This window comes from Alosa alosa, chromosome 7, assembly GCF_017589495.1.
Source record: "Alosa alosa isolate M-15738 ecotype Scorff River chromosome 7, AALO_Geno_1.1, whole genome shotgun sequence".
NCBI classification, from domain to species: Eukaryota; Metazoa; Chordata; class Actinopteri; order Clupeiformes; family Clupeidae; genus Alosa; species Alosa alosa.
Genome location: NC_063195.1, coordinates 5,061,147 through 5,085,524, shown reverse-complemented (window position 1 = coordinate 5,085,524; position 24,378 = coordinate 5,061,147). Strand labels below are relative to the sequence as shown.

Here is a 24,378-nt window from a genome sequence, read left to right as displayed (position 1 = left end):
TCTGCTCGGTAGCATGCGAGCTGCTCCAGTTGTACAGCAGAGTCCGGAATGTTGTCATTTAACCAAGTCTCAGTGAAGTAACTGCTGTGTGTTACAGTAAGTAACACACAGCAGTTACTTACTGTCCGGTTCGTTGATCTCAGCAGTCGTATGTGATCCATTTTGTTGTCCAGTGATCGTACATTTGCCAGGAGAATGGATGGTATGGCTGGGCGAGTTGGGTTGGCCGCTAGCCTGGCCCGGACGCCTCCGCGCTTGCCCCTCTTCTGCTTCCTCGCACACCGCTTCCGACGCTTTCTTTCCGGGGGAGGAGTAGCAGGCGAGTCCGGTGTTGTTGCAGGCCGGAGTAGTCCGAGTTCCTTTAGCGTCTCTGTTGCAAAGTCCAGAACGCTGCAAAACTTGCTTTTGCAGATGTCAATTAAAAACTGCCTGCTGTACTTGTAGTAACGGCGTAGTAAGACGAAGACGAACACGTAAAACTTTCGGACAAACACTTTTTAAACTAACAAAACACCGCACGGTTGGGACAGAGAGGTCGCTGCGTGTGTACGCGCCGCCATCTTGGATCAGGACCCTGTATCAGGAGCAGACCTGGCCCACAGTCAGATACCGTATGTCCGCTACAGGCGGATCTAATGGCTTTTATGCGGATCCGGCCCAAAGGAAATAGCTATCTGGGTGAACAGTCTAACCAGTAGACTATGATAAACTAGCAAATTAAGCTACTTTGTTTACAATATTTCCAGGCTTCAACCAGTGCTGCTTTTCATTCACTTATGTGCACATTTATTTATTTGAGTGTTTTTCGTGATAGTGTTGCTATTTCTTCTCCCTGTTTGCTTTGATTGATAACTGAGGTGATTAAAATCAGAGGAAGGTTAAGTTTAAAATAACTGTTTAAATTGAACTTTTTCCCCCTTCTGGTCCTTATCTGAAATAGATTTTTTTTTAAAAATCAATAATTATCGATATCGACCGATATGAAATACTTGTATTGTGATACAGTTCGCCCAGCCCTAATCGAGAGCACACGGTTTGTAGCCTAAGGTAAGAAACAGACTATTTAATGTGTTCATATTGTCGTTCACTTTGTTTTCGGTATGTGGAATATTTGGAATAAACAAATTAGAATTTCGTTGCATTGTCGTTGTTTAAGAAAGGTGTTCGCCGGAGATTTCCGCCTTTAGGGTGGCTTGGGTTGCTAACATTAAATATAAACTAGGCTACTGAATAGATAATATTTCTTAATTTAACTCCATAGTAGGCTTGCATAATATGTCGAGTTAGCCTACTCTTTTGCCAGGTCCAGATTATGGAATCAAGCACAACATCGTCGTGTGTAATTAGATAAGATAGCTAGACTGTGACCAGCAAGGGCATATGTTTGCATAGGGACATGTCCCAATACTTTGGGGTGACGAAATTGTCCATACCAATACTTTAGCGAAGTCATTCGTATTATTTGAAGTCGTTCATTCCGATGCATCCTCATAACGTGTAGACTAGCCTACATCTCCATTACAACCAGTTTAGATATGCTGTCATTTGATTGGCTGAAACCTGAAAGTGTCAAAGCATAGGCCTCTTGTGGCGTTAGTGGCAGACAGGTGTGTGGACAACACAATGATTTGCAAGCAGGTGTGTGGACAACACGATGATTTGTGTAGCGGGACCAGGTTACCAATTAGAATTTGAAGTGTCGACTACGCCACCCAGGGGACCTACGCACCCTTAGGAAAAGATTGATAACTAATACAAAGAAGATACCCACACAGCAAAAGGACTCCGCGCCGCTTCCGCCGCGGAGGTATGACGCCTTCCGGAACGGACCCGCGAAACGGACCCGTATCGGAGTCCAGATGCTCTCAGGAACGGATCCGCTACGAAGGCGAATCGCGGACCCGCCGTGGCTCCGCACTGCATCCACTCCGCATCCGCGATTAAAACCTTACCGCTGGGCGGGTCCGTTTGGGATTCGCGAATTGATACATACATCCGGCCGCGGACCCGCAACGGACTCAAAAGGCTCATCTGGCCCGGGTCCGTTTTGGACCCGTTTATCTCATTTTCAAAATTCCTTCTGTTCTTGCTGTAGGATAAAACTAGGCAACTATAGGATAAAAGTAAAACTATCACTAGGCTACTACAGCAATATAGGCCTACGATTAATCTGCATTGCCTCGTATTTTTAACTTAACAATACTGTCAATAAACCTAACAGAAAAGGTTTAAGTCAAGACATCAATTTACTGTACAAACGTGATCACTACTCAATGGAAATATAAAATGGACATTTATGGAAAGTTACAGGTTATAAGCTATTCTGTTTTTGTTAAGTAGCCTACATTGCCTAGGCTACTTTACATTGCCTAGGCTACTTTACATTCATTTTGTGGTCAAAACCTAATTTAGTGCTTTATAGGCCTAGGTCAGTGCAGACATGAAATATTTTATCTAATAGGCTACAACTTCAATGAAATACTGCGCTATGCACTGCTAAAATATCAGAAAATGAATAACTGGTGAATGACAAGAAGTTCAATAAAAAGATTGTTTAATGCTTATTTCTCCTATTACTCCATTTGTGTGGATGGAGGCGAACACATCTCCTCGTTGCCCGATCCGATCCCCGGGTTGAAACACCTGATTGCGTGTTTGGTGACCTCAGTGTCCGTGGCAGACCGTGTCACCATGTTTTTCCTCACAGCACCTGTAATCAAACAGACAGATATGTTTATGTTTATGGTATGTAGCATCCAAAGCCATGTATGCCTACACAATACAATATATGAGATAGGTATTAAGGAGATTAAATTTAAAAAGGAACATGACTTACAAAGCTCCTCTGTTCGCTGCACGTTGAGGGCTGGTGTGGGGGTGGAGGGAGTTGAGGAGGGACTGCCGTTCCTGGCCCATAGTGAGGTGGGTGGTGTGCGTATTTGTATTAAATTGTATTAAATGGTAGTTATCTGTTAACCATGACTGATAATACACATGGGGCCTTTCTATTCACTAATATTTCAGAGATCAGTCCCTACCTTGAGTAACTCTCCGTATGTTAAATGCAGGTGCAGGGAGTTGAGGTGGTGAAGAGTGTTGCGGTCCTGCCCCATGGTGAGGTGCTAAGGGAGATAAATGGTTGTGATCTGTTAACCATGGTAGGCTGAGAGCTACAGGGCCAAACAATGGCAAACAAAATCAAATCTCTGGTCATGCTGGACATGAATTTGTTTGTTTCAATATTTTGGTATGCACTATCTATATCAACTCCATGAATGGATTGACATTGAAATCAATGTGTTTCAATACAATCTGATAATAATGAATGAACTTTTCAGGCAATATTGCATGAATGCAGATGTTTTAACTGACAAAATATTTGGCTGAGATTTTGAAAGTAATGGATAAAGTATGCAGAAAATCTGAGATGGTAATGCAGATGCAATCTGTTGATCTGAAATGGAGTGACTACTGCTGTGTTAATATAGATGGGGCCACTGTATTCTGTACACTGTATTATTTCAGAGATCAGTCTTTACCTTAACAGTTTTCTCCAGGTTGAGGGGTAGTGACTCGGCTGCCTGGCACTCGGCGAGATGGTGGAGCTGGAGGAATAGATACAAAGAGAAGGGAATGTCTTTAGCACTAAGAATGTTAACCATATCTCTAATATTAATATTATGATTTAGTTATTTCAATGTTAAGAGAGTATTACTTACTTTGCAAGTGCAATAGGCTTGGGCTTGAGGCTTCAACTGATATACCAGGCGAGTTGGAAGGTACCTCAGAGATGCAAAGTCACCATTTTCTGGCTCTTCACGGTCATCAGAGTCCCCGAAACGATGGCTGTTACATAACGATATCATTATGGTTATTGCAATCCCAAAATTTCCAAATATACATTTAGTACAAGCATCTCTGGTCTATTTTGGAATGCTACTGGAATGTGTTCACATTACATTTTAACAACCCAGAAAGTATCTTACTTGATCAAGCAAACCCAACAGAGGCAATCGTAATGTTAGATGCTAGAATCCAGCCGATAAAAGTTGACGCTGCAGAACAAACAAAATAGAAGATGGGGACCAAGTTCCATACAGTTAAGTTACGTTAGCATAATAAATCACAAACAGATGCCAATAGTTGTCTGAACCGACTTAAACAGTGATTAAAATGCCGAGGCTTTCATTACAAAGATGGCAGATAGAAACTAAAGTTACGTAATGTTATGATTCCAAACTTGGCAAAATGCAAACGTTAATGCACAGCTAGCTAGAGGCTAGGGCTAAACCATTATCAGTGAGTCAACATGCTAAAGTTGTAGGTAGCTATCATAGCAGACGAGTGCTTCACTGACTTCATTGACTGAAATACCAGTGCCAGTATCACCTTAAATCAAGGTTTGCATCGCAAACGTGATTTCAATATATGTATAGCACTAATAGACATTAGCAATAACTTATGCAATTGCGCCTAGCAGCATGCTAGCTAGCAGCTATATGCCGCTAGCATAGTAGCACTATATGGACAACAGCGACACATTAAAACAGACAAGACCAGACTAATGTTAAATAACAATGTGTGTTTTTAAATCACACTACCATAACATATTCTGCCGAAATTGCTATCCCATTTTAAATCAGATAGGCTACAGACTCATTTGAGCATCACAGCTAACAATAACGTTAACTTTGCACAAACTGTTGCACAAAATGACAAACGTGTCTGGTTGCACTAACGTTAACGTTAGTCCTAATATCAAACAACGTCATTACAATCAATAAACATGATGATTATAAAACCACAAAGGCCAATGTTTAGCTATTGTGAATGTCGCAATACATTAATAAATATCACTTACTCGAGAGGGTTCAGCGCAACCGTGTCCCAGCAAAGAAAATATCCACTAGTATGACTCTTCTTGGCTCTTGGTGTACAGTCATGTTCAACATGGGTCCACTCAGGATCCGCTGTTTGACAGTAGAATTTACGGGGCCGCCTGAAGGCGGAGCTGATCCTCTGTGCGGCACCAAAACGAATGCGACAGTCACGCGGGTTTGCCGACTTGAAGGCGGATCCGCCTAGGAGTCTACTGCTGTGTGGGTAGAGACAAAACAAACTAAATATATGACACACAGAATGGGGAAACTACACCAACCCAAACGAGACTAACCAAATAACCACATGCACGCAATTACACACATGCACACGCACACACAGCACACCTCACAATTACGCATGCACACACACACACACCCCAAACAATCAATGGCACCAAACAATCACGCATGCAGACTCTTTTACCACGCTGAGGATCTGGGCACAAGTGAAGGACGGGCCGGTGTTGCACCAAATTCTGTGAACTGTCGAATTTTGTGACTCTAGAAGGCGCTATTTTATTGGAGTCTATGAATATACTGAGCTGTACTGACACACTGATGAGGCAGTTCTGTTATGTGTATAATTCTTCTAATAAACTTTGTACATTTTTGAAACATGGAACATTGTCTGGGTGTATTACTCCACAGGCCTGCCTGTGTATCTTCCTCTCTATAGAGTAGAGCTAAAGCCTACCCCACCACTCCAGCGAAGAGGTGGACTTCAGCAGGACAGGTCACATATGTTGTGCAACACTCCGGTTGCTCTCAGGGGGAAGGACAGCAAAAGCACCGCCAATGATGCTATTAAGCACAACGCCAACAACTGCACCCTAGGGTGAGGGCAAACTTTAGACCATCTAATCATGTGATATGACTAAACCGGAGCAAAACAAGCCATAAACATACCTTTGCAGTCAAGAGACGAATATCCACAGGCTCCAGCTCGCCGAAGAAACCCGCATTGAACACCGACACGAGGTAAACAATCAAACAAAACTCTGCAGCTGCAGTGGCATACTTTTTAAAGAAACACCGGAGCCCTCAATTGGTACAATGAGTGTCGCATATAGTGACATCAGTCAGGTGTGACACAATACGGCCGCTGTGTCTTAAAGGCACAGACGCTTCAACTCCAATCCACTACATTTGCAAGCAGGTGTGTGGACAGTGATCTGCCAGTAGGATACCTCAAGAAAGGGTAAAAGTTAAGATTAATATTTCCTTTGCCCTTTAGAATGCACATTTCTCCCTCGTAATGGATCAGCTAGGTCTATACACCAACAAATAAAAGAGATGGTTGTAACAAAAAAAATCTGGATGAATATGTTTATTGTGTTGTATATGTTAGGGACTGTTAGGATCTGTCATGGGTCAACCCTGGAGCAGCCAGTGGGGCTTATATGATTTTAGGGTCCCTACCCTTGACCTCTGACCCCATGGGCCTGGCCTGGGATGAGCGTATCCAGACCCAACTGTCATGATAAAGCAAACTAGACCACAATGGCCAAAGACCTTAATCTTTATTTACTTTAGCCTATAGGCCAACTACACCTTAACATTTCTATTCAAGACATTTGTTCTTTCTTATTCAGTAAAAATACTAAAATATTGATTCTTGTTTATAGCTGCATGTTTGTTGTGCTTCTTTCATCATCTTCTGTTTGTTCTGTGTCTCCTTCTTGTCAGAATACTGAAAACAAAGATGGCGGTTCATGTTTAGCTCCGGCTATAATCTATAGTATGCAGTGACACATGAAACAAGACTTAAAGCTGCATGTGTCTCATGTACATTCCCAGAGAGACTCCCACTGCTGCTAGGATGAGTGTCTCTCAGGAGAGAGAGGAGGCTGCAGGTCACAGTGAGACACTCAGACCAGAGTCTGCAGCACACAGCTGTGTGCAACAAAGCAGCAAACCAACACACTCTGATGGAGGGTAAGTTAATCCACTGATCCAGTACACATCATACCTGTCCCAACACACTCTGATGGAGGGTGAGTTAATCCACTGATCCAGTACACATCACCTGTCCCCACACACTCTGATGGAGGGTAAGTTAATCCACTGCTACAGTACACATCATACCTGTCCCAACACACCCTGATGGAGGGTAAGTTAATCCACTGATCCAGTAAACATCATACCTGTCCCAACACACTCTGATGGAGGATAAATTAATCCACAGATACAGTACACATCATACCTGTCCCCACACACTCTGATGGAGGGTAAGTTAATCCACTGATACAGTACACATCATACCTGTCCCAACACACCCTGATGGAGGGTAAGTTAATCCACTGATCCAGTACACATCATACCTGTCCCAACACACTCTGATGGAGGGTAAGTTAATCCACTGATACAGTACACATCATACCTGTCCCAACACACTCTGATGGAGGGTAAGTTAATCCACTGATACAGTACACATCATACCTGTCCCAACACACTCTGATGGAGGGATAAGTTAATCCACAGATACAGTACACATCATACCTGTCCCCACACACTCTGATGGAGGGTAAATTAATCCACAGATACAGCACACATCATACCTGTCCTCACACACTCTGATGGAGGATAAGTTAATCCTCTGATACAGTACACATCATACCTGTCCCAACACACTCTGATGGAGGGTAAGTTAATCCTCTGATACAGTACACATCATACCTGTCCCAACACACTCTGATGGAGGATAAGTTAATCCACAGATACAGTAGGCATCATACCTGTCCCCACACACTCTGATGGAGGGTAAATTAATCCACAGATACAGTAGGCATCATACCTGTCCCCACACACTCTGATGGAGGGTAAGTTAATCCTCTGATACAGTACACATCATACCTGTCCCAACACACTCTGATGGAGGGAAAGTTAATCCACAGATACAGTACACATCATACCTGTCCCCACACACTCTGATGGAGGGTAAGTTAATCCACAGATACAGTACACATCATACCTCTCCCAACCCACTCTGATGGAGGGTAAGTTAATCCACAGATACAGTATGCATCATACCAGTCCCCACACACTCTGATGGACATTTCTGGTCTTCTCTGATGCATTGGTGCCTCATTGTCTGTAGTTTGAATTGTTTGGTTCCTTGTCTGAGTTGTCAGTAAACTAGCTAAATTGTGCAAATGAATCTAAATGTCTATGGTAGCAGCAGTAGAAAGATTATTCAATAGCAACTGTGGACAATAGTTAGACCAATTATACCATCTATAGTGAAATAGCCTGGACATAAGAGTATTCTCATTATGGACTAATTTGGCTAATCACTGGGAATAATACTCTCCTTGCAGTAACACTTCTGCAGCCTAAAGCCTGATTTATCTCCTTGCAGTAACACTTCTGCATCCTAAAGCCTGATTTATCTCCTTGCAGTAACACTACTGCATCCTAAAGCCTGATTTATCTCCTTGCAGTAACACTTCTACAGCCTAAAGCCTGATTTATCTCCTTGCAGTAACACTTCTGCAGCCTAAAGTCTGATTTAGGGGTTCTGTGTAGGAGCCATGCTGCAAGTTGCCTACACCCCTGTGAACCTTTTGTAGTTGTGTGGTATGCTGTTTCTGGACCACCAAAAGGCTAGCTGAAGTGTCAAACTGCTATGTTTACATTTAAATTGTCCTTTCATTTTGAATGTTGAAATATTTACATTTTCTTTCTTTTACCTTAAATTTACTAAAAATATTGTACGAGAAAGGATAGGTATGTCTCTTTATACAGTTTTTGCGTTGTAGGTGTACTTGTTGCTTGATAAAGGTGCAAGTCTGAAACAGGTCCCAAGAAGAGAACCAGTTTGACTTAAACTTGAACTTCAGGCCCTGATCACTCACATTGATGCGCCTGAATTACAGCCACACCCACACAGCTATTCTAGTTCTACTGCAGTGTTCTAGTTCTATTGCAGGTCTAATCTGATATCTTTATGAACTACAGCCACTACTACACACAGCTATTCTAGTTCTACTGCAGTGTTCTAGTTCTACTGCAGGTCTAATCTGATATCTTTATGAACTACAGCCAAGTACTACACAGCTATTCTAGTTCTACTGCAGGTCTAATCTGATATCTTTATGAACTACAGCCACTACTACACAGCTATTCTAGTTCTACTGCAGGTGTTCTAGTTCTACTGCAGGTGTAATCTGATATCTTTATGAACTACAGACACTACTACACACAGCTATTCTAGTTCTACTGCAGCTATTCTAGTTCTACTGCAGTGTTCTAGTTCTACTGCAGGTGTTCTAGTTCTACTGCAGGTGTTCTAGTTCTACTGCAGTATTCTAGTTCTACTGCAGGTGTTCTAGTTCTACTGCAGTGTTCTAGTTCTACTGCAGGTGTAATCCTGGAGGGTTTTATAAATATATGCACCATCTGCCCTTTCTGTCTCTGTCTGTGTGTATCTGTCATGCAACATTAATCGCACATGAAATCAACAACAGAACAAGATCCGCTGGTTTTCTTGCCTATCTGAATATGGATTTAATAGCCTGGGACTGAAGCCGTCTAACCAGTAGCCCACAGAGAGCATTTGAGGTTCACGGAAATGGACAAACAGAAAAACAAATTCATGAAACACTCCTAAAGCAGTGTGAGTTTCTGTCTATTTATGTTTTACATAGAAGGTGGTGTACTTACAATAATGTGAGTTTCAGATATTAATCATATCATAGAGCTTAATCATTGTTGAATGTGTCTTAATGGTGTGAACGGTGCTGTAATCAGTTTGTTAATAATCTGAATTGTATTGTGATTTTCTGTCTTAATGGTGTGAACGGTGCTGTAATCAGCTTGTTAATAATCTGAATTGTATTGTAAAAGCCAGCCAAAAGGCTCTTGGGGGAAAAGCTCTACAAGAGGTTTATTTTAGGTGCACATAAATAACATAGGAGAGCTTCAGCGTTCTTTTAGACGAGTGAAGCCCAAAGCAGTAAGAAGGTGCTCTTTGGTAGAGACATTGCTTAGAGGCCCTGATGAGGTCTGTGTGTGGCCAAAACATGTTGGTGTGATTTTATCAGTTCTACTAAGAACTATCCTGTTTAGTAAAGCTTTGTTATTGTAGGAAGAGTACCTTGGTTTAGTGTCATTTTGTTTGCAATTTCTGCAAACCTAAACCAGACTCATGCCACTGTCATGGTCATGTTGATAATCTCAACTATGTGCTATGGAGTCGTCATGTTGGTAATCTCAACTATGTGCTATGGAGTCGTCATATTGATAATCTCAACTATGTGCTATGGAGTCGTCATGTTGGTAATCTCAACTATGTGTTATGGAGTCGTCATGTTGATGATCTCAACTACAGTATGTGTTATGGAGTATTCATGTAAATGATCTTGCGCATGTGTTATTGAGTCGTCATGAGGGAGAGGAAGCTGAGGGGGAATGGTATGTTTTGTCAAGTTTTGTGATTTTCGTGTATTTTTTTGCTAAAAAGAAAGGCTCTTGAGCTGACCAGACCATGGTGCAAAAAGTAAACATTGGCTGTTTTGAAGAGTCTAAAATATAAAACTTTATTTTTATTACATTGTCTTTAATTTCACCTACTACATAATCAAATGTATGTTATTTTATAGTTTTGACTTTCAGTTTTGTTCTACAATGTAAAAGCATCATGAGTAGGTGTGATACTGCATCTTGAGAGGTCTGTCATATTTGAGGTGAAAGAGAATCACGATCGCAGTTTCTATCTCCGTCTGTATTCTATTGAGGTGAAAGACAATCACGATTGCAGCCTTTAGACTTTTTATATTTCCATGATTGAGGCTGGACCGGGTTGCGGCCCTGGAGTATGGTAGGGTCGAATCGGGGCTGAATCGAGGACTTTTGGAATGAAATACGACGCAACAATAAAAACAGAGAAATTTAAAGGTCGTTGCTAAGCATGTCCCTGATGTTACAGCTCCTTATGGAAACACAACAGCGAGAACACGCACGGGTGTTTAAAGTGTAACTCTCCCCAAAATGCATCCTAGAGTGTTTTTGTGAATGTACCCGAGCATTGAGAACATTGTTTGTGTACACAGAGTTTACTAAAAGAAAGGTTTTGAACAACTCACTGTTTTTTCTGCTCGCCACCATCTTGCCAGTCAAGGAGTGAGTTGTCCAAAATCTTTCTTTTTAGTAAACTATTTGTACAAGAACAATGTTATCAATGCTCGATTTCATGTGTAGAGACACTAATGATAACTTTGATCAAAGTTTCATGTTGTGTCGAGCTTTCTTAGTGTTTTAAAAATAAAATGAATGAAAAAAAAATAATTAAAAATAATTTAGACGCGATCATGTATCAAAATAGTACTGCCCCTAGGATTCCCATTCAAAAAGCCATTTGACCAGAAAACGACAACATGGAAAAGCTTAAAAGTGGCGCTTCGGACGGTACATTCACAAAAACACCCTAGAATGCATTTTGGAAAAAAATTGGGCCAGCCCCAGTCCGTAATGGAAAAGAGCCATCTGAGTGATTATCAGACATGAGTAGAGAGATGAATCTTCTCCTGATGGAAGTTCTCCTCTTCTTTTCTAGGATGGGGGCCCAAAACTCTAACAGGTCATCCTCCTATACAACCACCTCTGTGTCCATGAAGAGTGACAAGTCCATGGGTCGACCAATCACCTTTAGAGGAGGAGATTCTTCCACTGAACAGTAAGTTCATGATTCTGGTCTTCATATTATATAATGTAGTGTGTGTGTGTGCTCTGTGTGTGTGTGTGCATGTGTGCTCTGTCTGTGCTTGTGTGTGTGTGTGTACAGTACATGTGATTAGCAGACATCAGACAAAAATGTTCTCCTGAAGTTCTCTTCTTTTCTAGGATGAGGGACGCAAGTTCTAACAGTAGATCACCCTCCCCTACAATCACATGTGTGGTTGAAAGAGAGAAGATTGATTGGTCCATGGCTCAAACAATGACCTTTAAAAGTGGAGACTCTTCTACTGGAAAGTAAGATAATGACTCTGTTCTTCATGTTACATAATGTCATGTGTGTTTGTCTATGTGTGTGTGTGTGTCTTTTTACTGCACAGTAGGGGTGAACGGGGTGAGTTGAGCATAGGGGTAAAATGAGTTACTCCTTGTTTCTAGGAAACTGTAAACAAATGTCATGATGTGACAGCATTTTAAAGAAGAGGGAATCATTCTTTAAAATCCGTGGAAAGGTACAGCTCTTTAAAATCCGTGGAAAGGTACAGCACATGGCAAATGTGGTAAAAAATACAGGAAGTGCAGACCATATTAGGGAAAAGGGGTGGAGACAGTCACATGACAGCAGACACGTAAACAGAGCACATGGGGAACAAGCAAAAGCAAACACAGGACAATACACAAAAAGACCACCAGGGTGGCACAGTCACTCAATCCAGTGCAGATCCTGACAAATATAATGTGAGGGCAAAACAAAATCATAAATTTTACTTTTAGCTTTTACTTTAGCAAAATCATAAATGTTACTTTTCTTTAGTGTTACTAAGAGCTAAAGACACTAGGCAGCAAATTAATCTTATTAAGATTTATTTAAGTTAATTATAAAATTCAAAAAAAAAAAATTCAAAGGTAAACAAGTGACGAATGTTGTATGCCTAAACCTGTCCTGGCAATTTTTCAGTTGGATCTATTCGGCAAGTTCTCAGTTAAATGTTGGTGTTTGTTACTGTTTGTAGAATTAAATTATTTGATGTGTAACCTGAAATCTTTGTTTTGGCCCAACTTACCCAACGCCTAGCCTCATCTTACCCCACATACAGTATGTATGCATTTTACGACAGTAAGCCTATCATAGTTATCAGATATTAACTCCTAAGGTGATTTTTTTGGCATCATGACAGAGTAGGCTATAGCCTATCCCATCCATTGGAGATTAAACATGATTCAGTGAGACTCATAAGTGAATATGTAATTTCACATATGTTTTGCTCAAAATTGTATTGCTATAGATTAAAAAAAAAAAATGGATTAAGCGTGATTCAGTGAGACCCAAAAGTGAATCTGTAATATCACATATGTTTTGCTCAAAATCGTATAGATTAGCAAAATAACAGCCTGGTCGGATGCGATAGCCTACAGTATTTAAAACAGGTCTGAAAAGCTACAACCTTGTTTTCGTGAATTGAATTGCTTGAAAGAGCAGAAGAAAATGTATTTAGATCAGATTCACAACAATATTGACATTGTAAATGCTATTGTACTGTAATATCGTGTGACACATTGTAAATGCTATTGTACTGTAATATCGTGTGACACATTCCATTTAAAGGTACTGCTCAACATTGCCATTGGTCGGCTTTAACCAAATCTTTTATCAATTAACCTAATCCTGATTCTGCCCATTCCATTTAAAGGTATTGCTCAACATTGCCATTGGTCGGTTTTTAACCAAATCTTTTATCAATTAACCTAATCCTGATTCTGCCCATTCCATTTAAAGGTATTGCTCAACATTGCCATTGGTCGGCTTTAACCAAATCTTTTATCAATTAACCTAATCCTGATTCTGCCCATTCCATTTAAAGGTATTGCTCAACACTGCCATTGGTCGGCTTTAACCAAATCTTTTATCAATTAACCTAATCCTGATTCTGCCCATTCCATTTAAAGGTATTGCTCAACACTGCCATTGGTCGGCTTTAACCAAATCTTTTATCAATTAACCTAATCCTGACTCTGCCCATTCCATTTAAAGGTATTGCTCAACACTGCCATTGAGGTTGGGCTTTAACCAAATCTTTTATCAATTAACCTAATCCTGACTCTGCCCATTCCATTTAAAGGTATTGCTCAACACTGCCATTGGTCGGCTTTAACCAAATCTTTTATCAATTAACCTAATCCTGATTCTGCCCATTCCATTTAAAGGTATTGCTCAACATTGCCATTGGTCGGCTTTAACCAAATCTTTTATCAATTAACCTAATCCTGATTCTGCCCATTCCATTTAAAGGTATTGCTCAACATTGCCATTGGTCGGCTTTAACCAAATCTTTTATCAATTAACCTAATCCTGATTCTGCCCATTCCATTTTAAAGGTATTGCTCAACATTGCCATTGGTCGGCTTTAACCAAATCTTTTATCAATTAACCTAATCCTGATTCTGCCCATTCCATTTAAAGGTATTGCTCAACACTGCCATTGGTCGGCTTTAACCAAATCTTTTATCAATTAACCTAAACCTCTACCATCATCAAACATGTTCTGAATGCCTGTTTAAAAATCCGATAATGCATATCACAGTCCACCTTACCGTGGTCACAGAATTCATAGTTTACCTACCTCATATTTTATCAATACATCTCTGCTCCTCACGATCATTAGCTGCCCATTCTGTGATTACACTGTAAAGAAAACGTGGTCTCTGTAGGCAGCCCAGTCTCCAACAACTGGAAACAAAAGGCAGGGGTGAGCTACGTCTATAAAAATACTGAAAGCAGGGGTAAGCTACTTCTCTGGGAATACTGAAGGCAGGGGTGAGCTTATACTGAATGCAGGGGTGAGCCTTGGGTAAAATATCATGTGCATTGTTTTGGACAAAAACATCTGCTGATAAATATAAACATATACATATATACATTATAAACATAAACATAAACAAATGTGACTTCCTGCCACTACAAAATCCCTTAATTTCACCCCTTATAAATGCCTTACTTTTGACCTGAAAGCCCTTTTATAATTAAGTAGTTTTTAAGTAGAAATATGCATAGATTAAGGTCAATTCATGAGAAAAGCCTACTGAATTTACCCTTTGCTTTTTTGATTTCCCCTTAATTTCCCCCCTTAGTCAAGGAATCCCTGAATTGACCATTTAAATGAAGATATACTTCAATTGTCCTTAATTAGCCCCTTAATCCCAACAAATAAACTTGACACCTTAAATGTAAGACTGAGGGGTTTCACACTCCCACCTAGGGCCTGTTTGACTAATGAATGGCCCCTTAATATAAATAAGTCTTTTTGGTATGTTTTCAGGGGTAATTTAAGGTCAATTTGAGTACATCAAGTTTTATAGTGTGCACAATCAATGACTGCACTTTAAAGCCAAATGATTTCATGCTAAAAACAATACCAACTTGATTTGTGTCTCTTATTATAAGATCAATAACACTTGGTTAGATATCAGTTTTGCAGCAAATACATATTTTATATGAAGAAGGTTGTCATGTTTTGATTCCCAAAAGTCCCAAGCTGTCAAATGATGTATACAGGTTGCGATTTGTGGAAAAAAAAAAAAACCCAGAGGGGATCCAATGAGCGTACCATTCAAAGGGTTATGTTGTTAATATTCACAATTTAAGGTTCGTAGCCTAGTGTTTTCACGCCTAACAATAGCCACCTTTGTAACATTTACCTTTAGTTTAGTTTTACTTTACCGTTGGGTATGACTTTAAAAAGCGAGTGTGCTTTAACATCAGTAAGTATTGTGCTTCATTTAATATGATAATCCAGCTCCTGTAATGCTTGTACATTTACCTTGTTCTTGCCCATCTGAAATGACTTCTCTACCTTTGCTGCCTCCATCCTTTCTGATTTTGTTGTTTTAAAAAACAAAAAAGTTATACAATACATGATAGCATTGAGTTAGTGAATTGGCTAACATTGTTTGTTGGTAACCAAATATCAGCAGATATCAGCAGATCCACAAATCCCACCTGCAGAAGAAGTTCCAATTTGAGGGAACCATAAATCAGGGACACCCCACATCTCTCAGACTTACCTACACAGAGCCCCACATTACAGAAGGAGGAGGAGAGGTCAATGATGAACATGAGGTCAGACAGTTAGAGAGAGCATCCTGGAGAGAATCAGCACAAGACTCACCAATCAAATGCAGTGACATCTTTAAACCCTTATCTGGACAAGACAAACCCATCAGAACAGTGCTGACAAAGGGACTCGCTGGCATTGGAAAAACAGTCTCTGTGCAGAAGTTCATTCTGGACTGGGTTGAAGGAACAGCCAATCAGGACATCCACTTCATATTTCCTCTTCCTTTCCGGGAGCTGAACCTGATGATGGAGAAAAAATTCAGTCTGGTGGGTCTTATTCAGCACTTTTTTCCAGAAATCAAAGATCACAGAGTCTTCACTTGTTCAAACAACAGATCAATGTTCATCTTTGATGGTCTGGATGAGTGTCGACTTCCTCTAGATTTCAACTCACACCCAAAGTGTTGTGATGTGACAGAGCCAGCCTCAGTGGACGTGCTGCTGACAAACCTCATCAGGGGGAATCTGCTTCCCTCTGCTCTCCTCTGGATCACTACCCGACCAGCAGCAGCCAACCGGATCCTTCGTAAGTGTGTGGACCAGGTGACAGAAATAAGGGGATTTAATGACCCACAGAAAGAGGAGTATTTCAGGAAGAGAATCAGTGATGAGAACCTGGCTAGCAAAACCATCACACACCTGAAGTCATCCAGGAGCCTCTACATCATGTGCCACATTCCAGTCTTCTGCTGGATTTCAGCCACTGTTGTAGAGAGGGAATCAGAGAGTTTAGAAATGCCAAGGACTCTGACTCAATGGTACACACACTTCCTGATCATCCAGACAAACATGAAAAGGGACAAGTTCACAGACAGAAAAGAAAGAGATGAAGATGTGATTTTCAATCTGGGGAAACTGGCCTTCCAACAGCTGGAGAAGGGCAATCTGATCATCTATGAGGACGACCTCAGAGAGTGTGGGATTGATGTCACAGAAGCATCAGTGTACTCAGGAGTGTGTACTCAGATCTTCAGAGAGGAGCCTGGGCTGTACCTGGGGAAGGTGTTTAGTTTTATACATCTGAGCATCCAGGAGTTTCTTGCAGCTTTATATGTGTTTCTCAGCTTAAACAACAGACAGATAAATATGCATGACCAACCACAACCCTCTCAGCTCTCTGCTCTGTTCAGAGCTGCAACACTTCATGACCTACACACGACTGCAGTGGAGCTGGCCTTGCAGAGTAAAAATGGACACCTGGACCTATTTCTCCGCTTCCTTCTGGGCCTCTCACTGCAGTCCAATCAGAATCTCTTAAAGCACCTACTCCTAAAGTGCAGTAGCCAATCAGATAGCTCAGAGCAAACAGTCCAGTGTGTCAAACAAAAGATCAGAGATCAGAGTAGCTCAGAGAGAAGGATCAACCTGTTCTACTGTCTGAATGAGCTGAATCACCATGCTGTAGTGGAGGTCATTGACAAGAGCTCAGGAACTCTATATGTAGACACACTGTTACCAGGAGAATGGAAAACTCAGAGATTTGAGTTTGAGATGTCAGAAGAGCAGCTAGATGAGTTTGACCTACAGAAGTACATAAAGACACCAGAAAAAGATCAGACTGAACTCCTCAGTCCAGATGATGTTCTTCAGAAGCTGGTGCCAGTGGTCACAACATCCACATCAGCTCATTAAGTAACAGTGTTTATACATTATGTTTGTGAGAGTGTGAGTTTGTGTGTGTGTGAGAGAGAGAGAGAGACAGAGAGAGAGAGAAAGAGGATCTCTAATACGCTTCGATAATTGAATGCTGTTGTGACAGCATAAAAACAGCATCAGGGGAAAATAGGGCTCCAGACTAACTTTTTAAACTACGAGCACTCTAGCCCCAAACTGAAAATTGTAGGGGCGCAAGCAGAACATTTTAGGAGTGCACACCATAAATCAATCTGCAACGCAATTATTCACATTTCCCCCATTTCAACTATATTAAATGCTTTGTTAATAAATAGGCCTACATAAATTACAATGTGCTATTTTACTGCTCAGACGTTCTTGCTATATCTAAGCCAGGTAACTCCCTTAGCCATTCCTGTTTTATGCCTAGTTCATCACATATTGTGGATTTGATATAGGCTAAATATACATTATCATAAGATATTTCCATTTTAATTGCCATTATTTGCCTAAGCCCACCAATGATGGACAGAAATCACAACAGGCCTGTCCTCCATGGTACACAGTAGGCTATTTTGTAATAAAAGTAGTGTGGCTCCATTAAATGGTGGACTAATACAGCAAGGGAGAACACACAATTGAAGAGCAAGACGAAAGCTGACGAATATAATTAATACTAGTAGACTTGTGCTTTGTTGGTTATTGAATAAAAAGCTGCCGAGGACTGAAACTGTATATTGAGTTTGCCTGTTGCTCACAACTTGCCTCTAAGTAATGTGGGTTAGCCAGTGAAGTTCCTGTTTGAATTTTTTGCAATTGTTGTTGTATGTTTACCCCAGTTTGCCATGCTCACTACAGATGTTCCCATACACACCAGAAAATGAGAAAAAATGGCACATGTGCCTTTAGGAGCACTGTACAAAAACGACATCAAAGACAAATATTTTATAAGAGAACGAGACAAATGTGTATTGTATGTGTGCTCAGATCTATTGTTCTGTTTCAGGCTGAGGGACTTGTAATCTGACAGAGAAGAGCTGTTCCTCTCTGGCCTCTGCTCTGACTGCACACTCCTCAAGTCTCAGACTGCTGGACCTGAGTGGCAATGAGCTGCTGGACTCAGGAGTGGAACTTTTATGTTCTGCTCTTTGCTTTCAAAACTGCAAACTGGAGGAACTTCAGTAAGCATCATTTCATGTACTGGATTTGTGTATAAGGGAGATGTAAGTGTGGGTGTGTGTGTGTGAGTGTGTGTGAACATGTTTGTGTGTGTGTTAGTGTGACAGAGATGGAGAGAGATAAAGGAGGATGATTAGTGATTCATTTTCAGATCCATCTTTCTGTTTAAGGCTGAATAGCTGTAATCTGACAGAGAAGAGCTGTTCCTATCTGACCTCTGCTCTGACCTCAAACTCCTCAAGTCTCAGACTGCTGAACCTGACTAGCAATGACCTGCTGGACTCAGGAGTGGAACTTCTATGTTCTGCACTTTGTCATCAAAATTGCAAACTGGAGGAACTTCAGTAAGCATAATTTCTTGAAGCGAGTTTGTAAGAGGTGGGGGGAAGTCTGTATGTATTTGTGTTTGTGAAACAGGTTGTGTGTGTGTGTGTGTGTGTGTGTGTGTTTACAGTAGAGAATTTGTGATCAATATTGAGTTGTATAATTCTGTTTCAGGCTGATTGTCTGTAATCTGGAAGAGAAGAGCTGTTCTTATCTGGACTCTGCCCTGACCTCACACCCCTCAAGTCTCAGACTGCTGGACCTGAGTGATAATGAGATGCTGGACTCAGGAATGGAGCATTTATGTTCTGCTCTTTATCATCAAAACTGCAAACTGGAAAAGTTAAAGTAAGTATCATTTCATGTAGTGAGTTTGTGTGTGTGAGAGTTGTGTGTGTGTGTGATGACTGTACATGAAAGTGAGGGAGAAACTGAGAGAGAGAGAGAGAGAGAGAGAGAGAGAGAGAGAGAGAGAGAGAGAGAGAGAGAGAGAGAGAGAGAGAGATGGGTCACAGTGGTGTTTGTGGGGGAGTGTGTGTGTGTGTGTGTGTGTTTGGTAGAGGGTGTGGCTGTGGTCAAGTGTGTTTGTGTATTTCTGTTTGTGAGAGAGTAGAGGATTGGTGAATATTCAGATGTAATTATGTTTCAGGCTGAATGGCTGTAAGCTGACAGAGAAGAGCTGTTCCTATCTGACCTCTGCCCTGACCGCACACTCCTCAAGTCTCAGACTGCTGGACCTTAAGGGCAATGAGCTGCTGGACTCAGGAGTGGAACTTTTGTGTTCTGCACTTTGTCATCAAAACTGCAAACTGGAGGAACTTTGGTAAGAATTGACACAAGTGTGTGTGTGTGTGTGTGTGTGTGTGTGTGTTTTTGTTTTGTTGTGTACACATTTATACACACCCAGGCCTTAAATAGATCTATTTTAGTTAATTTGTATTAGTTGTGTTGGTTGTTTGTTTGTTCACTGTGTGCTGAGTGTGTTTCACTAATTCACAGATTGGGATAAATGCAGAGACCAAATTTCCCCTCACAGGATCAAAAGAGTATAGATACTTATACTTATCTATTGATTATTGGCACCTGCTTCAGCTACATATCTGGTCCAATAGTGGGGGCGGCGGCACTATTGTTTTATTTACACATTTAGTTACAGTTTACACACGCTAGCAGCACACCACTGAGTCAATGTGGAAAACCGCCCGCAATGACACTTATCCCAATCCTTTTAATTTCAGATGGGGTTCAGTTTGTTTCTGAACGCAATGGTTTCAAGGAATTACATTTAGTTAACTGTCCAGTGTGTGTTTTCAACTTAATTCTCCCTGGTGGCTAACAGGGAGAGTGATTGTGTGTATGAGTGAGAAAGAGAAAGAGTGAGAATCTGTGATTAATATTCTGGTCATTCTGTTCCAGCCTGATTGGCTGTAATCTGACAGATAAGAGCTGTTCCTACCTGGCCTCTGCTCTGACCTCACACTCCTCAAGTCTCAGACTGCTGGACCTGAGATACAATGACCTGAGTGAATCAGCTGTAGAGCAGCTCTCTGTTCTAGTGAAGGACACGCATTGTAAACTGGAGGACCTAGAGTGAGTAAATAACTCACTCAGTTCTTTAGAACACGAGACCCAACATGTCTGTCTTGAGAACACGAGACCCAAAATGTCTCTCTTTAGAACACAAGACCTAATATGTCTGTCTTTCAATCCTCTCTATCTCTCCCTCTCTCCCTCTCTCTCTTTTTGCTTTTCGCTGCCTCAGTACAGCCTCTTCTTTATCTGACTGGCACATCTTTTGTTTTTTCTTTCTTTCTTTGTATTTTGCTTCGATGTTCTATCTCTCTCTGAAAATGATAGTCTTGTATGCTACACATACTGTGTGTGTTTATGTGACTGTGTTCTATCTCTCTCTGAGTCCTAATACTATTGATTGTAGTGGGCAATTGCCCACTAGTTTTGCCACTTAACATTTTTAGTTTTTAGTTTAACATTTTTTTTTTCAGTATAAACACAAATCCAATAGACTGTAATGCCAGTGGGCTTGTTGTCATGGACACTGATTGATGATCATCTTTTCTCCTGATGGTATTAGTTAGTATCAGGCACGACCCTGAACACACACACACACACACATGCACGCGCACATGTGCACACACACACACACACACACACACACACACACACACACAGAAGTCACTCTCAAACATGTGTGAATATCTACAATTTGTATGCATATCTGAAATCTGTTGTGTCTATTTGATATTGTTTTTTATGTACGAAACCACATGTGGACTGGAGAATACATTGTATCTATCACTATCACTATCTATCACTGTTGTGTAAAATATATAGATATTTGTTTATACTGTATATTTAATATTATATATTTTTTATATTTTTTTGTTCCCTACTATGTAACCATATTTGTATACTGTTGTTGAAATTGTATACATATCTATCAAAATGTATGTGTATGTGTATGTGTATGTGTATGTGTGTGTGTGTGTGTGTGTGTGTGTGTGTGTGTGTGTGTGTGTGTGTGTGTGTGTGTGTGTGTGTGTGTGCGAGAGCGTGCGAGAGCGAGAGCGAGAGCAAGAGAGTGTGAGTGAGTGAGTGAGTGAGTGAGTGAGTGAGTGAGTGAGTGAGTGAGTGAGCGAGCGAGCGAGCGAGCATGGATGGCCACAGAGTGGTGCTGGTCTGTCCACTCTCTCTTTGATGTGCTGCTGTTCATCTAACAGCATCAACTGAAGTAGATCTAGTTGGCCAAGACCAAACATACCAACATGGCAGCGACAGCAGCAATTATGTAGTCATCAACACTAGGAGAAATGTCTTTCGTGCCTTTTGCCACAAACAAAGCCAAGCTTGGGGGCAAAAACAGACAGTACCACACCGAACACACACATGCACTTGAATCAGAAACAGAAAATCTCCAAGTACTTCAGAGGGAGTTATGTCAGAACCAGTGTTGGGAAAGTTACTGAAAATTAGTAATTAGTTACAGTTACTAGTTACTTCTTTCAAAAGTAATTGAATTACCTTACCAATTACTGTATATCAAAAGTAATTAGTTACTAGAGAAAGTAACTTTTGAGTTACTTTTAAGTCTGCTTTTAAAATGTCAATATGAACAGTACTGAAGTCACACACACAATAAACCTAATTTTTAGACCTATTTATTGTAGTTTCAACGGACCTTCAAATCAATAGCCTTGTGCATGAGTTCTCAAACTTTTTCTGACCACAAAACATTCTACAATGCATGAAGGCTTCCCTGACCTTGTTTTGTGCCACCCTCACCATCTAGGTGGTTTGGTAGATATGTACAGCACACTGCCTACTGCTTGCCTTCTACTACTACTAGTATGCATGGTGGTGCACTGACACTGAATTCTGCAATATAGTTATTATTTTCATTATTATTGCAATCCTTCTGTAGGCTACATGGAATGAGTTCAATGGGATGTAATGTGAAACAATGTTAAATGGCTTATTTTCAAAGCAGTTATTGTCTGCTCACACACACATACAACCTTAGGTTATCCTCATCCTGCTTTGAACACAGTTGTATTATATAGCATATAAGCACCACCAGTTTGGGAAAAGCCTGCGCTTCACAAGTGCTGACCTACCGAAATAAGTTCTAATGCGCATCCGAGGGTTTGGGGTTGTCGCGCACTATTCAGAAGGTTACTCTTCGGCTGATAAGGTGTTCCAGAGAGAAGTGGCATGTTCTGTCGCAGACAAATGAATCCATAACACCACGGACGTCAATTCCGATGTAAACATACTGTGCAAATAACTCAAGTCGCTGTAGTATGTACGGTAGGCTATTTGGAGGTTTCTTTATCTGGTAAGTGAAATCTGCATTTTCCTCTCGAGTTAAACGTGTGCTTGCTTGTGCCAAGGCTACTGTATGTAGGCCTATTGGTGTTGTGGCGTGGCTATGTTGTAAGAATGAGAAATTGATATAATGAGCAGAGATAAACAATGATGCGCTTTTACTGTAGTGGAGCTTACGAGATGGAAACGAAAGGGAAAAGGCTTTTAAGATGCCCATTTAAATTGTAGCCTAATGCACTCGTGTGTGTTTTAGCATAAATACGAAATAAGGAGGAATGTGAGGAGGCTCCTATTAACTGTTAAGAATGCATCTGCAATCTAAACATGTACACAATTGCTGGAAACACAGCTAATGTCGGGAGACGTTAGATCAGAAGCAGCAAATGTGCATCTGTCATCTTGTCTGCAGTCGTTCATTCAAGATCAACAGAGTAACGCAAGTAACAAACTCTTTGAAATTTCAGTAATTGTAATTGCGTTACTTGATTTACAAAAATACTTTGTTACATGCTCGTTACCACTAAAAGTAGTGGAATTACAGTAACGCGTTACTTTGTAACGCATTACTCCCAACACTAGTCAGAACATACAATAATATTTCAAATGTTTCATTGCAGGATTGTCTATATTTTATATGAGTCTTCACCATTACATATCATCTCTAATCCTACTGGTTGTTAGGCCACATGTGTGATAACATCAGCAACTGTTCCCATCTCACTGCCCCATGCAAACTATTCAGTCTGAGCCGACAGTACAGTGGGATGGTACCATCTAGTGGTCAACATGAAATCATGCCCTGAGGGGAGACTAGCAGCAGTCACACCAGAGACTTTCTAAAGAGGAGGCACAGCACTCAAAGAATCCCCCATAGAAATGCATGGGGTTTGTTCTTAACGCCATGGCGTTGTCTATGCATATCCCGCCCCTACCTGTAATGTAAATAACCTTACATATGGCTCCCCATTCACTTTCCACGACCATGGCAACCTTGACAGGGACAACAAGGAGGCGGACATACCCATGCTGTTAGGGCTCACTGGCAGTCCCAAGATCCATGTTCCCAGCAGACCAAAGATGATCCCATTGGAAGTTGAAGAGTGCCCCTAGTGGCAAACAGGGAAACTGCAAAGGCATGCCAGTGTAGAGAGTGCTAAAGAGTGCCCCTAGTGGCAAACAGGGAAACTGCAAAGGCATGCCAGTGTAGAGAGTGCTGAAGAGTGCCCCTAGTGGCCAACAGGGAAACTGCAAACAGGGACAACAAGGAGGCGGACATACCCATGCCGTTAGGGCTCAGCTCGGGTGACAGTCCGGTGTTTGAGACCTCTGTCCGGACAGAGAGAGAGTGTGTCCTCCTTTTTGGACATTTGTCCGTTTTTTTGACATGAGGGGCGGCCATCTGTCTGCATTTCATGAGCACCTCATTTCAAGGCCTCTGCAGGCTACTCACCGCTGTTACGTGTCATCATTTCTGACCCTACGCTACCACCATAGCATGGGACATCACAAAACTCCACCGATTCCCTTTTTGCGAAGTAGTCGATGCGACAACTTGAATGAATACCGTTGCTGCACTAGTATAGGCTAAGTTGCATGTGGCGAAACAAAAGACGTCTTAAAACTCTACATGGTATTCTGAACACCACTTTGCTACCAAAAGCAGGACAGATGCATATTGTAAACTATGAAACAGACACTGTTGTCAGCTCTAGGGGTAAGAGTGCAAGACCAAACAGAGCCAAGCTTGTAGTC

At 41.1% G+C, this 24,378-nt stretch overlaps 2 protein-coding genes across 2 annotated transcripts; one reads left to right on the top strand and one right to left on the bottom strand.

The window, feature by feature from the left end:
• Positions 1-2,836: 2,836 nt before the first annotated feature.
• LOC125297699 lies at positions 2,837-6,318 on the bottom strand (the record flags this gene model as incomplete). The annotated part of the gene is given in 8 exon segments (XM_048248149.1): positions 2,837-2,907; positions 3,039-3,122; positions 3,540-3,605; positions 3,720-3,846; positions 4,862-5,092; positions 5,575-5,642; positions 5,787-5,884; positions 6,300-6,318. Coding segments are annotated over 8 exon segments (764 nt in total), but the record flags the coding sequence as incomplete, so codon positions are not given.
• Positions 6,319-9,515: 3,197 nt separating this feature from the next.
• LOC125297421 (NACHT, LRR and PYD domains-containing protein 3-like) lies at positions 9,516-20,697 on the top strand. Its single transcript, XM_048247805.1, is given in 9 exon segments — positions 9,516-9,548; positions 11,434-11,553; positions 11,721-11,849; positions 15,522-17,298; positions 18,268-18,461; positions 18,630-18,803; positions 18,958-19,131; positions 19,433-19,606; positions 20,200-20,697. Coding segments are annotated over 9 exon segments (2,922 nt in total). The 5' UTR covers positions 9,516-9,546; the 3' UTR covers positions 20,378-20,697.
• Positions 20,698-24,378: the final 3,681 nt, after the last annotated feature.